Source organism: Propithecus coquereli, unplaced genomic scaffold, assembly GCF_000956105.1.
Source record: "Propithecus coquereli isolate 6110/MARCELLA unplaced genomic scaffold, Pcoq_1.0 Scaffold212, whole genome shotgun sequence".
NCBI classification, from domain to species: domain Eukaryota; kingdom Metazoa; phylum Chordata; class Mammalia; order Primates; family Indriidae; genus Propithecus; species Propithecus coquereli.
This window is the reverse complement of record NW_012146301.1, coordinates 239,242-252,816: the sequence shown is the minus strand read 5'-3', so window position 1 is coordinate 252,816 and position 13,575 is coordinate 239,242. Positions and strand designations below refer to the sequence as shown.

Below are 13,575 nucleotides of genomic sequence, written 5' to 3'. Positions count from 1 at the left end.
AACACCAGGTACTCCTCATCAGGCTGTTCCACCTAAGAGATTAAGGAAGCTCGCCAAGGGGCCAGTGCTAGGAAGCTGTGGGGGCGGGGGCCAAGCTTTCCAGCCCTCCACTCCTGCACATGGCCTCCACAAGTGACCTCATCCCACGTCTGCCAGATTCAAGTTAGCATGGGGACAAAAGTCCCAGAGTTCAGTGTACAGAACAAACCTGCTTTCACCGTAAGTCCATCCGAACGTCTTCTCCAGACAGACACACTGTTATTTTTTTTTTTTAGGTGGAGCTCCAGATGAGGTAATTGGTGCATTTAGGGTTCATGTCACATGAAGATCACGCATCCCATGTTATGCAAAAGGAAACTAAGGCACACAGAGGTTAGGTAATCTGAGTACACTGATAGACTGAGATTTTTGGACTGAAGCAGTGATTGTATTCGAGGGGCAGCAAACTTGTAGTTTTCCTGGGATACAGCTAAATCCCTTTGTTTAGTATTGTCCATGACTGCTGCTGGCCTACAAAGGGCTAAATAGTTGCCTCAGAGATCCTGTGGCTGGCAAGGCCTAAAATATTCACTATCTAGTATTTTACAGAAAAAGTCTGCCAACCCCTGCTCTTAACCATGCAATACCATGATCTTTCAAAGTGTGCCTTGAGATCACAGAACCAAGTTGTCAGGCTGCAATTCAAAACCTTTCCATTTTCTACCCACCTGTTAGGGAACTTAGTTCTGAGGCACAGCAAATGGCTCTATTCAGAATGGTTTTCATTACAATCTGAATGCCAGTTGAGAAGACAGAAATGTAGAAGTCAACCAAGAGAAAATATACAATAGAAGACCCAGAATTATGAAGGAACAAATTTCAGAATTACACTCTGCTGCCTTAACTGGAATTTTGCAATTTTTTTAGTATTTTACATAAAAATCACATTGTACCACTTTTGGATTCATTTTTGGGAAGTGAATAATAATTTAGTTGTAATTTATCTTCAGAATGTGTGCATCCATCTATTCAAATATATGATAATATGTAGAAATAATAAGCCCAAATATTGTCTGGCGAGGATGGCAGTCTTTGAAACGCTAGTCCACTGCCCTCCTCATTTGCTGGCAAATTAATAAACTTCTCTTACCTTTTTTTTTTTTTTGAGGAAAAAGTCTGGCATACGCTCTCAGGATTACAGGTGTGTATGAAAAAAGGAAGTTTAATGAGGATGGTTTTTAAGTTAATCCCCATTCCCCTGCATCTCCTTTCAGAAATTCCAAGTGCTAGAAATAAAAATCCAAGCCTATTTCTAAGTTTGGAGTATATACTTTGCAGATAATTAATTCACTTTCTTCTAAAATAGTGGTACCCATACTTGTAGGGCCAAGAAAGAAAATCTACTCAGGAAAATCAAACATGGCAGGTTTTGGCTATTAATTCTTTGTGGCAAAGGATAAGAGAAAGTGATTTCAAGACAGAAAACTGACACAATACTCCTAGGCAGAACAAAGCATCACTAATTCAGCAAAACATTTAGCTAGCTCCTCCAAATTGCCTAAATAGTCAAATCTTTCAAGATGATTAGAGTATAAAAACAATGCTTACAAGATTGTAAATATGCACCCCCTTTATTATAAGACCAGGGGCTTCAAGAATGTTTATTTACTTATGTATTTACTGATGGTGCTGTCAAACTACAACTCCAGAGTTATGATAAAGTTGTCTCTCATTACAGAAGTGTCAAACTAGCTTTAAGACAATTTTACTTTTCTTTAAATTTACAGCATTAAAAAAATATTCCAAATTGAGTTATGTCAAAAGTTTCTAACACTTGTGCATGTAACTTGTTACAAAATTTCCAGAAAACGTTAAGAGCCACACACGTTTCCCTTCAGAAATAGTTTGGATTCATAAACAATACATCATTACTTACTGATATGCAAGGTCACTAAATTGGGTACAAAAATCAAGAAAAAAACCCATGAATTTTCATCTTGCATAGACACAATGAGGTATTAAAAATGTTTCTCTGGGTAATTTCAAAGAATTACTAGTTCACAAAACATTTTACAGTTAGTTCAGAGCCCTGGATTTTGGGATCATGTGACAAGAACAGCCTTTAATACCACCCTTCTCTATTAACCTGACTGTGATTACTCTGTTGCTTTTCTACTTCTATCAAGGATGTGTCAGTCTGCACTTGACCAGTGTGCACCCATCTGAGTACTTCTTTCGGGGATCTTAGAACCTTGCCATAGCAATAACTTCTGACTATCCCATTAGCGTTTAAACTGGAAAGTACGAGGTTCTTGCTCGCAAAGTGCTTAGCATAATACTCAGCAAACACCAAAAACACTCCTGCATTTTCTGACCATACTGCCACCTTAATTTTGGCAGGTGTGCCATGTTTTTAACACGTTTTTTAAAAGGAAAAACAAAACCTACATTGCTCTAGTTGACTTGCATCAGTACATAAATTGGCTTTTCAGACTCTATATAAGAAAGCAGAAATGGGTTGTCTTCACACATTTTACTCCAATTCCCATTTTGTTCTCCCACAGTAATAAAGGGTATAACGTAGCTCCAAATATCACCATGCACACTGCAAGAGCCCCAGAGGTACTCACGGAAAGCAATGACTGTGCTGGTGAAGTCATTCAATGTTGTTCTGCTAGACACTAAAGCCTCCAGGCTAAGGGTGTCATGCTGCAAACTGAAAATATATTTGAAGGGTATGTGCTAACAGGTAAACCATCTATATGTAATCCACTCTATTTTCTATTCCATTTCAGATTTAGTTTTAATAAAGTAATGCGAACCATTTAAAGAAAAAACCTTTAATTTAAAATTCTGATCTATGCATAAAATTCATTTTTATACCACGGTTAAATTTAGTACAAACTATAAAAATGTTAACACTGAAGTTTTCAACAGAAATCTATTAAGATCCCTTAGAAAATTTAAAGAAACAACAGCAAGCCATTACTGTTATGAGGTTAATACATAAAGAAAATAACATTCACACATGTACTGAAATTTTCAGTAATAATTTTAGCCATAATATTTGTTCAAAAGTTGTGTGTGGCTCTATAGTAATTACAATTTGCAATGAAAATACTAAGCCAAATCTTTTTGATCTAACCAGAACAATTCTAGATTAAAAAAACCGATTGGTTGAAATTTGCAAACCTTAAAAAGGGCACCAATTATGAATGGAATAGGTATATATCACAACTTAGCTTAAAGTGGAAGACGGTTAAAACTAGATGCTTTTAAGTTTGAATTGCACAAGGAAAATATCAGAGGGAAAAACATTCACCTATTACTTTAAAAAAATATTAGATCGTTCTTGTATTAAAAACATGAAATGAATCCAAGCCAGACAGTACTGAATTTTTACACAAGCCTCTTTGTATTTCAATGTTGTTTATTGAGGAGTGAATGAGAGACTACTGCCAGACATGCCAATGACACTTCACATTCAAGGGCTGGAAGCTGAAAAGCTTCCAAACTGAGTCACTGTATAAGCCTTTTGGGGAAAAGAACCAAAAGTGACATCAATGTGACATCTTCATGCTTGTTGTCTGTTGTCAGTTTTTTTCAACTTTTGGATCTACTGGTTTGCTGGGCAGAAGGCTTCTTTCTAGCCCACAGAAACACTCACACTCCAATTAACAGAATGAACACTAGGTGTATGGCAATTTGTTTTAACACACATCTACACTGAGTAACTGTTCTCAAAGCCATTTTTCCTTAAATTTCCTTATGTCTAATGAGAAAAATTAATTTTATTTCCCTTTCCCCTTCATGTGGGTGAGTTATACCAATAGAAAAATACTCTTCGGTGCTACTGCAGGGCTTACAGGGAACTCCTTCAGTGGTATGGTAGAAATCCAAGGAAACTCCACTCCGCAACACAGTGCTGCTTCTCCTGCTCGTGGCTCTCCAGAAGAATGGCCTACACACAACACTACCATTCTCTTTTGCTCAAAAACAAAACAAAGAAACCTAAACAAAAGGGTAAACGTTTATTTGGAGTTAGTTTTCTGGTGGGTGGTATTAAGGCCCTTCAAGCAGAGTTCAGGAGCTCCTGTATGGCCGCCTGCTGCTCGGGACTGAGCTGTGCTATGCATTCAGTCCACAATCCTCCGGAAGTCTAGGGAAAAAAACATGTTCACAGATTAGACATGGTGAAATACTCATCTGGAGGTATCTAATTAATCATCATAGGTAGACTGCAATAATGCCAAATATCTTTTCTCTGGGTAGCTTAGTTTGATGCACATCATTATAAAAGAAAGAAATCTGTCCATTTTTTTAAAGCTCATTTCCTTTAGAGTAAATTTTCTTCATTTTTGCTTTGATAAAACTACTCTAAGCAGATGACACCTTCAAGTAACCTACAGTTAGGAACCACAAATTTAGAAAGTAAAAATCATTTAAAGTTTGCTGGCAGTGACAATTTATTATTAAATCTAATTTTTTTCTTCAGATATGCAGAAAAACTACACATATTGAACACATGCTAAGCATCAACTGGAAGGCTCAAAAGGACTCATATTTAAGATGAAAGTTTTAGTTCTAATAAATAATGAGAACAAATGGATGGATTATGTTAAGTAAAATCTATTTGAGGCTTGGAGACAAGGAATATAAAAATGAAATTTCCTTTGCTCATTCGATTTCTAGTTTCTTCTAATATAACACAGAGCAGTGTTAAAACAAAACAAACCCTAACCTGCTGGAAAAAAAGGTTTTATTTCCCCTTCCCCAATTCAGCCAAAGCAACTTACCTGTACTTGGCGAACTACATTAGCCAGACGTTTGGCACAAGGATCTTCATGTTTAATTGCCTCATGCATTTCTCCTTCTGCAATTATACTGAATATTTTGGGCAGATTGGTATTGTTTGGGCCAAGAACGATGGGGTGATTACTGACAAAAGAAAGAGAGGAAAACCTTTGTAAATGAAATTTCTAAGGAAAAATCACTCAAGCTCTCACACTTTACTACACCCTTCCCCTACCACTGAATTTTTTATAAGGTCTTTATAAAATGATTATGTGTTCACTAAAGTCAACTGCCTTTTAAATTCAGTAAGAAGAAAGCCAGCCAATTTTACACATTAGCTCTTTGGTTTCCTCCTATGTAAATTAACAAGATATGACTAAGAATAAGTTTCTTAACAAATTCTATTTTGCCAATGCAAAATGGTTTCTAAAATAAATTTGAAGTTCAAAAGGATTATGAGACATTTCAAGAGTAAGCCAGGAAATAAGCTCCAGTCAAATTTAACAGAAAGAAACATCACTGTGAATTTCAGGAGACTTCTAGCCTTTGTCATTAAGAGAATTTCGGAGTAGGCATTTCCAAGGGACGTGATTAAATAGCACGATTAAGAACTGGTCATTTCAGATGTAGGAGCGGTTGAAGAGTATACAGTCTATAGGATGGCCGTTATATTCCTTAACAATGTTCTCCGTGGGAAGACTCAAACACATTATTTAGGTGAACCTCAACTTAAAACAGGCATGAAGGAATATGTCTCCTGGGCTTATTGCTACAAACTCAATGAGTGTAGCCCTTGGATTTATTTGTGAACTAAAATCAGTAATCAGTAGTGAAAGAGCCCAGCTCTAACTAACATTTAGGGGAATATGGACTTAGAAAAACAGACACCAAAGAACATGACTTTGATTTGATAGTTTTTATAGCCTTTATGTTGTTATAACTCTTAAGATAAACTCATAGGCACAAAATAGCATTAATAACTCCAGGGTTCAGGCCCAGATCTTGATGGCTTGTCTAGTATACTTTCCTTACACCATAGCTTCTTGAATCCAAAGAAAAATACCAGAATTTTAGAAGGTTAAATAATGTTACTAACAGTGTATTAATATTTCAACCCAGTTCTATGAGAATGTGGTAGGCAACAGAGTACTAGATGATAACCTTCTTAAAACACTATTTTCTAAAGCACCTTATCTGTTAAATTTAATTCTATAAAGAATAACTCAAAATTAGATCTTATTATAAAGGCAATCTTACCTGTGCTACGGTTTCTTCACATGATTTATAAAGACGGTATTATTATAAACTAACCCAACTGAGGACTGTGCAAGAGATCATGGGGTTAAGCCTTAAAAGACTGACACTAGGAGAGAAAAGCTAGGAAGCACTGCTTTCCATGGAGAAGAAGAAAATAAGGTCACAGTCTGCTTTCTTACCTTTCAATCAGGTCACATAGATAACTGAAAGTCTGAACAGCTTCTTCTTTATCTTCATGTAGTGGAAGCCAAGACAACCAGTGTGGTAGGACCTCTTCAACGTTTACACAGTCAGGCTTAAACTTCATGATCTTCCCTACTGCTGAGATGCAGTTTTCTGTAGCATTGACATTTTCTTTGGTCTTGGAATCCGCAGACTGAATAACTCTTACAAGCAGTGGAAGTGCCTCTAAAATAAACATTTTCATAAAATAAATGTATTATTTTTATATTTGGTCCAGTTTTTGATTATGAAGAAATGAGTAAGGAAAGTTCTGTCTTCCTGGCTTCATCTACAGAATAGTAACCAAGGGAAGACTGCCCAGCATGGACAGGAGCACTGGCACTCTACTAACTGGTGACCCTCTAGATTTACAGCGCTCACCGCCTGAGAGTAGACTTTAAAAGCTGCCTAGCTGTGCTACTCAGTAAGTTTTAAGTCCTATGCTAAGACTGTGGTATATCTCCAAACCCCAAAGTTAAATGTAGACTGGGGTAGGCAAGGCTTTGATTTCACTCAGATTTCATTTTCATTTCTATGAGAATAAAGATGATAAAATCCTAAGTGCAATAGATGTGTTTGAAAAGGGGAAGAGACTAAAGCAGAAACAGGCATATTATGTTTGGGGGTGCAGTAAAGAGAACAAGGTAGGGATAAAAGAAATATCTGGAATGAAATGCATGTAATTAAATAAATCAAAGTACCTGTACAAAAAGGGCGATAGTTATCTCCACCATACTGTGCCATGACTCCCAGGCCATACGCAGCTGCCTGCCTGACTTCCGGGATGTTGTCACATACATATTGGAGCATTGGCCTTAAGAAATATTCTGCATATTTAAATGAGGATGGACTACAGTGTTCTATGATGTCATCGAAGATGCACAATCCCCACTGCCTGTCTGGCCATGGTCTATGTGGGCACTACAAAAGAGATTCTCTTGTAAGCTTCAAATACTGGCATACATAAAGAATGTAAAGAAATACATATTCACTACAAACTATCTGCTTATGTTGATATTCCTGATATAGGCAATGAAAGAAAATGCAGTAACAACTACTTCTTGTGACTAAGGATATTCAAACAAACATACAGATTCAGGGAAATTTAGGTTTAAAAGAATTGTGCAATTTGTTACAGAACTCTACAATCTGATGCTACCATATAAACTCACAGTAGCAGCAATGTATATAAATTTACTTTGTAAAAAAGACTACAGTAATGCTATATTTAAAAAATACAATAAAAGCTGCAAAGATCTTAACTTTATAACATTGATTCAACAGGTTATATATTCCTAAATCTTTTAAAAAATGTAATGCACTACTAAATATAATAAAAAAGAAAAACCCTCAAACATCTGATGATAGCTGCTAATTTATAATATATATATATTTTTAATTGAAATTATTTTCTTTTTAATTTTTCTTTTCTTTTCTGTCTTTTTTTTGAGAGAGAGTCTTGCTCTGTCACCCAGGCTAGAGTGCCATGGTGTCCGCCTAGCTCACTGCAACCACAAACTCATGGGCTCAAGCGATCCTCTTGCCTCAGTCTCCTGAGTAGCTGGGACCACAGGTGTGTGCCATCATGCCTGGCTAAGACATGGGTCTCGCCCTTGGCTCAGGCTGGTCTTGAATTCCTGACCTCAAGGATCCTCCAGCCTTGGCCTCCCAGAGTGCTAGGATTACAGGCGTGAGCCACCACGCCCGGTCTTATATTTTTAAAACCTGAAAATACAGGCTATTATATAATGATGTGTCAGGGTAGGTCCATAAATTGAAACAAATGTATGTACCACTTAGATGGGGGATGTTGATACTGGGGGAGGGCTATGCATGTGTGGAACAGAGGTATATGAGAAATCTCTGTATCTCATGCTCAATTTGGTCATGAACCTAAAAGTGCTCTAAAATGTAAAGTCTATAAAATATGAAAAAAAAATCAAATAAGTAAGTCCATTATTTGTAATCTAGGATTACTGGTCGTACATAACAAGGATAACTGAATTCTCTTATGGTCCACTGAAAAAAATGTAATCATTCTGTTTCCACTTATTAATTTAGCAGGGCATAGATAATCTGAAATAATGAAAAATCACTTGCATGTCTTTCAAATGTATTATAGCTTAATTGGGCCCATGCAAAACCAAATTAGCAACCTTTAAGCATATACTGAGTAAGAATATATCCAGGGCAATGCAGTAAACCTAATAAAATTAAAGATGTACAGTGGAAACTAATTTTTAACTTAAAGTGTAAGATTTTGTGTTGCAATAAAAGAATTGCAGGTCAACTATCCAAAATGACTGTTAGAGAGGTAACACTTACAATTAGGTTGACAATTAATGGAAGCAGCTGTTCAAACCATGGTAACACCTTTTCCTTGTAGCTACTGAATATTGAGTGTAAAATATCTGACACTTTGGTCAGAATATAAACATCATTATCATCCTAAAAAAAAAAACACACACACATACACCCATACAGATGATTTAAAAAAAGTATCTTGTCTATTATCAATAGTAACATTTATGGAAATTCCACGAATATAGAAAATCAATTTCTCATTCCTGTCTTGAGTAAACTTAGAGATTGAATATCACATCTCTTACCTGCCTAGGGAAAGATAATGGTATGTGGCAAGTATTGTACTTTTTGCAAAGATTTTCCTTCAAACATACTTATAGATGGTTGAAAAATTATCCCAAATTTCTACATTCTGAAACAGAAGTGTTTTTATTTTACTATTTTTATTTTTTGTTTTTGGCAGAATATTCCTCATTTTGGAGTGAGATGGTGGAGAGACTGGGGTCTCACTGTTAGTGGCAATTCGGGCCTTACCACATGAGCCCCTGCAGGAAACTGGGACGCCCCGCACATGTCAGCACTGGCCCACCAGGTGCCCACGTGCCACAGATGCTGGGCCCTAAATATACCTGACGGGGCTGTGTGGTCCAGTGAGGACAGAACTGAGTAATACACTGAAGAAGGTCCCAGACTGTCAGCAGTGTGACTGTGGGCAATCATTTAAGGTGAGTTTGAGGTTACTCATGTTTAAAATGGTAAAAGCGCCACCAAATACAAATGGTTGCTGTGAATAATATGTAAAAGAAAATACTAGGTAAACCTCAAGGTGTTCTGATGAGCGAGGTATTGCAACAAAAGCACACACAGAACCCAAGAGACAAATCAATTTAATTTCAAAATTATTCTGTAAATTAAGAAATGAAATATGTCAGATTCTTCTGCTAAAGATTATTAATAATTACATCAGAATGACAATCAGATGAATTAGAAACTGAAACATTTAAGTCTTTCAGATACAAATGGTCATGTAAATTAAGTTCTGAAGAGAAAAATTTACCTCATCTTGTAGTGACTCTTCGACCTGTTCATCATAGTCTTCATCTTGTCTTTTAACTAAAACACACCCAAATAAATGTTTTTAAATGATCACCAAAATGGTCAAGAATTACACTCAGAAATAAAAGTACAGAAAACTTACCTTGTCGCAACTCTTGATTTTTAAAATGTTCTTCAAGCTTTGCTTTCAATATACCTCCCAGTTCTTCAAAGTGTTCGTTATTAAGGCATCCATCTCCCATTACTTCAATGCACTAACAAGGTTGAGGAAAGAAAGCAACCCATAAGAGTAAGAAGGGTGGTTAGAGCCAGAAGTTAAACTCCATTAAGAATCACATGGAAAAATGAACACAGTTCAATATCCTAGAAGATTAATGATTAAAAAAATACATATGCTTGGTTTGTATTTGTTAGAATAAACAGTATTTTAAAGACAGGAGTTAGAAAAAATATTTTTATTTTAAACATCCCTGAGCATACCTTACATGCCAGGCATTAAGCTAGGTGCTGAGGATTCAAGATGGAACAGACACATCCCAGCCCTTAAGGAACACAATTACTACGTATGTACTCTATACATACAACATACAAAGAGAACACTGAATAAAAAGTACATTTGTCCAAGAAGGGCATTACAGGTAGAGGGAATGATAGGGGCAAAGGTAAGAAAGCAAACATTCACTGGAAAAACAGAAAAATTCTGAATCGTGGGAGTGTAAATGAAGACAAACAGATGCTGAAGAACTTTAAATGGAGCTTGGAGCCAACTATGGAGCTGTGTGCGATGAGAGTAACACTGTGAGTACAAAGGGAAGTGATTCAATAAAACCAAGTTAGTGCTTGAGAAAAGGAGAATGAACTGGGAGGAAAAGAGAGACTTTTGGAGTAGACCAAATGAGGCTACTTCAATAACACAAGTAAGAGATGGGGCAATGGGTAAAAAAGAGAGAGGAATTTAGGAAAGTGAACAGGACAGGAACTAGACATAAATTGCAGATGACACCCAACCTTCTGCAGTTGGATTTTTAGGTACAGGATGGTAGAAACTAATCAAGACTGAGATTCAAGAGTATTCAGAATTTCTTCTGCTTTCCCAAAGAATGTGAGTTTCCATGTCTTTGCCTATATCTTCCCCTCTAACTATACTGCCCTTCCAGGAAAAATTTACCCTTTCTTCAATGTCTACTATTAAACCAAAATAACACCACCAAAATATTAAAATGAAAAAAATTAACACTTTAAGTAAAAAAAAAAATCATTTATGCTATAGCATATGAAGAAATCTAACTCCCCCCTAATTTATTTAGCAAGACCAATAAATGAACACACAACCTTACGCATCTTCTTTAAGAGAGAAATATTCACCTTTGCAAAAGAATGCATTATTTCTGAGAGGACATCTGAATCTGGTTCCGTGCCAATGGCCTTGATTAGAGCATCGCACATAAAATGCCACATCTGTGTGAGATACTCAGGACCACGGACTCTCGCACACTCCAGGAGAAGAGGCATGGATTCTGCTGCTGCTACGCGAACACGTTTTATCATTAAGGAAATGCAATCACTAATGAACTTCAAAAGATTGCTCTATCATTTTGCATAAACGTTAAAGGGTTCACTATGTTAGTAAGCATTAAACAACTTCTGTTTATCTAAGACAGCTATCCAAGAGCTTGTGTTAAATATCAAGTATGTACAAAAATAGAAAAGTCTTCCTGTCCACAACATACCTCCTGTATCCTGTCACCTACAACAGAAAAGGAATGAGTTCCATGGCAGAGAGTGAAGGGCCTCCTATGGCTCAAATGTGACCCAAAACACAAAAATGACTGTTGGACTTCTGACCACTGGAGCGTCTCTCAAGTGTACCTACCCCTAAACCTTAGGTAATGCATGTTTCTAATAAATGCAACTGACGCTATGATTTTCCTGAGAAAAACCAGAGGAACTCTTCCTGTACTAGCTTTTTCAGTTTTTCAATAAAGATTAAGTTGCCTCTTCCTACCTAATCCCATTTATAAAATAAAGTCTTGATAACATCCTCTTAAAAGCAATTCTGCTTCGTCCTCTGGCTCCTGGGATAAGTCTCTGTTGGGCAAAAGCCATCTTCCATACAGGGTACTACTACAAGAGAACGGATGAGAAATACAATGAAGGGGCTTTGGAGCAGACAGATCGGGGTTTCGGTCCAGGCTCTACCACTCTCTGCGGCTGTCCTCATTTTACCTACCTATGAAATTATGTGTGTCTATGTGAGTGTGTAAAGGCATAAAATTGTACCTGTAGGTATTAATTATGGCTATCATTATGTTGAGGAAGAAAACATTAAAAAGCAGATTAACCAAGAGATGTTTTGTCCCAAAAGTGCTATCCACATTTGAAATGTAGGATTCTCTCTGCCACGGAAAGTTAATTATCAGTAGGTCTCTAACCTATTAATAAGAAAGGTCTTATTTTCTTAATATTACCAAAAGATATCTGGGAAAAATAGCAACTATATACAATAGAAACATTTCCTTTTCCATTCACATTTTGGCACAAGGTGAAAAAAGGCACAGGCAGAAAATCAAGTTTATAATCTTAAACTAGAGTTAGTGCAAACACAAACAATAATGCTGATGTATACTTCGGTTAACACAAAGTCTAATAGTTTAAGAAGTTACAATTTTACTAAATCTAGACATGTTTTGTGTTCAAAAGTTGTAGGATATCATCATGGAAATAAAATTTCAATAAAGGGACCATCAGTTTGACAACCTGTTCGGTGTACTCCACAAAGCCTTCCTTTAATTCCTTAGCATAGCAAACCTGAAACCAAAGTATTGGAAAAGAAATCAAGATTCTTGTTAGTGTGTAGGCATTAATATTCTTTAATAAACAGCAAAATCATAAGGACCACAGAATGTTGTATTTTGACTAGAACTACATTTAAAGTTGCACACAGGACTGTCAAACTAGTCTTCTAACTAAAAATAATTTAAAAAGGAAAAAGGCCATGAAATGATTGTAGTATATATCGTCATTCAAAAGATGAAATAGTTCTTATTTTTATTCCTTGTGTGTGGGAAAATTAAGCAAAAGTTTCAGTAATATATAAAACAAAATATATCACTTAATTGAAGAAAAATACTTCTAAGAGAAAATAGTTCTAAAAGATAAAAAACCCAAAAACTTCAGTTTACTGGAGCACTTCACTTAACTTTTTTTGTAAATCTGATGCAAACAAGCTTATGTTATATTTCTAAAAAATCATTTCAACAGATAAACAGAAAAAAAGTGTTATCTTTAAAACAAGTTTCTTCAGTCTTTTCTGGTACACCAAAAGACTGAATGATTTTCTTTAAAGAGACTATTATTTGTATTTGCTGTCTAGTTAAGTGAACAAAAAAAACCCACCACAAAAATCCAAAATGTTTATAATTTATAGGTATTAAGTGATAAGAATAAATTCAAATACTCTTTTAAATGAATTAAAGAGAACACAATAACATTATTAATGCAAAATAAAAAAATAAAATTTAAGCCACTTTTATTCAGGTTTACTTAACTGCTAAATCCACAATTTACCATAATTTAACTCTAACTTTTAAAACATATATTATCCTTCACTGTCTAAAACACATGCTCATAAAGAAAACTCAGAACTTAAAACATGTACAACGCATCAGAATGCCATAAGAGATAATGACCAAACATTTTGATTTTCCTGCCATGTCTATTTTTTTTCACACAACTGAAATCATAACAGTTCTGTTTTGCTTTTAATACCAAAGCACATTTCTGTTCATTCATTTAAAAGATATTCAAGGGGCACCTTGTATAGACTAAGCATAGAACAGATAAAAAGCCTTCCCTCATTTAGCTTATATTCTAAATGCTTTGTAATAGCTGTATAATATTTCAGGGCACAGTAATTTACCAACCATCTTCATACTAACAGGCATTTGGGCCGTTCATTGTTTT

The 13,575-nt window shown here is 35.8% G+C and overlaps 1 protein-coding gene across 2 annotated transcripts in view; it reads right to left on the bottom strand.

The window, feature by feature from the left end:
* Window positions 1-3,375: 3,375 nt before the first annotated feature.
* The window catches only part of IPO5 (importin 5), a 55,662-nt gene continuing 45,462 nt past the window's right edge, over window positions 3,376-13,575 (bottom strand). Inside the window, exons 20-28 of one of the 2 annotated variants that reach the window (XM_012644445.1) lie at window positions 12,324-12,420; window positions 10,978-11,150; window positions 9,755-9,866; window positions 9,614-9,669; window positions 8,578-8,700; window positions 6,954-7,173; window positions 6,210-6,438; window positions 4,776-4,917; window positions 3,376-4,138 (exon numbers count right to left, since the gene is read on the bottom strand). In XM_012644445.1, coding sequence (XP_012499899.1) covers window positions 4,052-4,138; window positions 4,776-4,917; window positions 6,210-6,438; window positions 6,954-7,173; window positions 8,578-8,700; window positions 9,614-9,669; window positions 9,755-9,866; window positions 10,978-11,150; window positions 12,324-12,420 — 1,239 coding nt within the window. In that variant the 3' untranslated portion in view covers window positions 3,376-4,051. The remainder of the gene's footprint in view (window positions 4,139-4,775; window positions 4,918-6,209; window positions 6,439-6,953; window positions 7,174-8,577; window positions 8,701-9,613; window positions 9,670-9,754; window positions 9,867-10,977; window positions 11,151-12,323; window positions 12,421-13,575) is intronic. The other variant, XM_012644446.1, reaches the window with a different exon arrangement.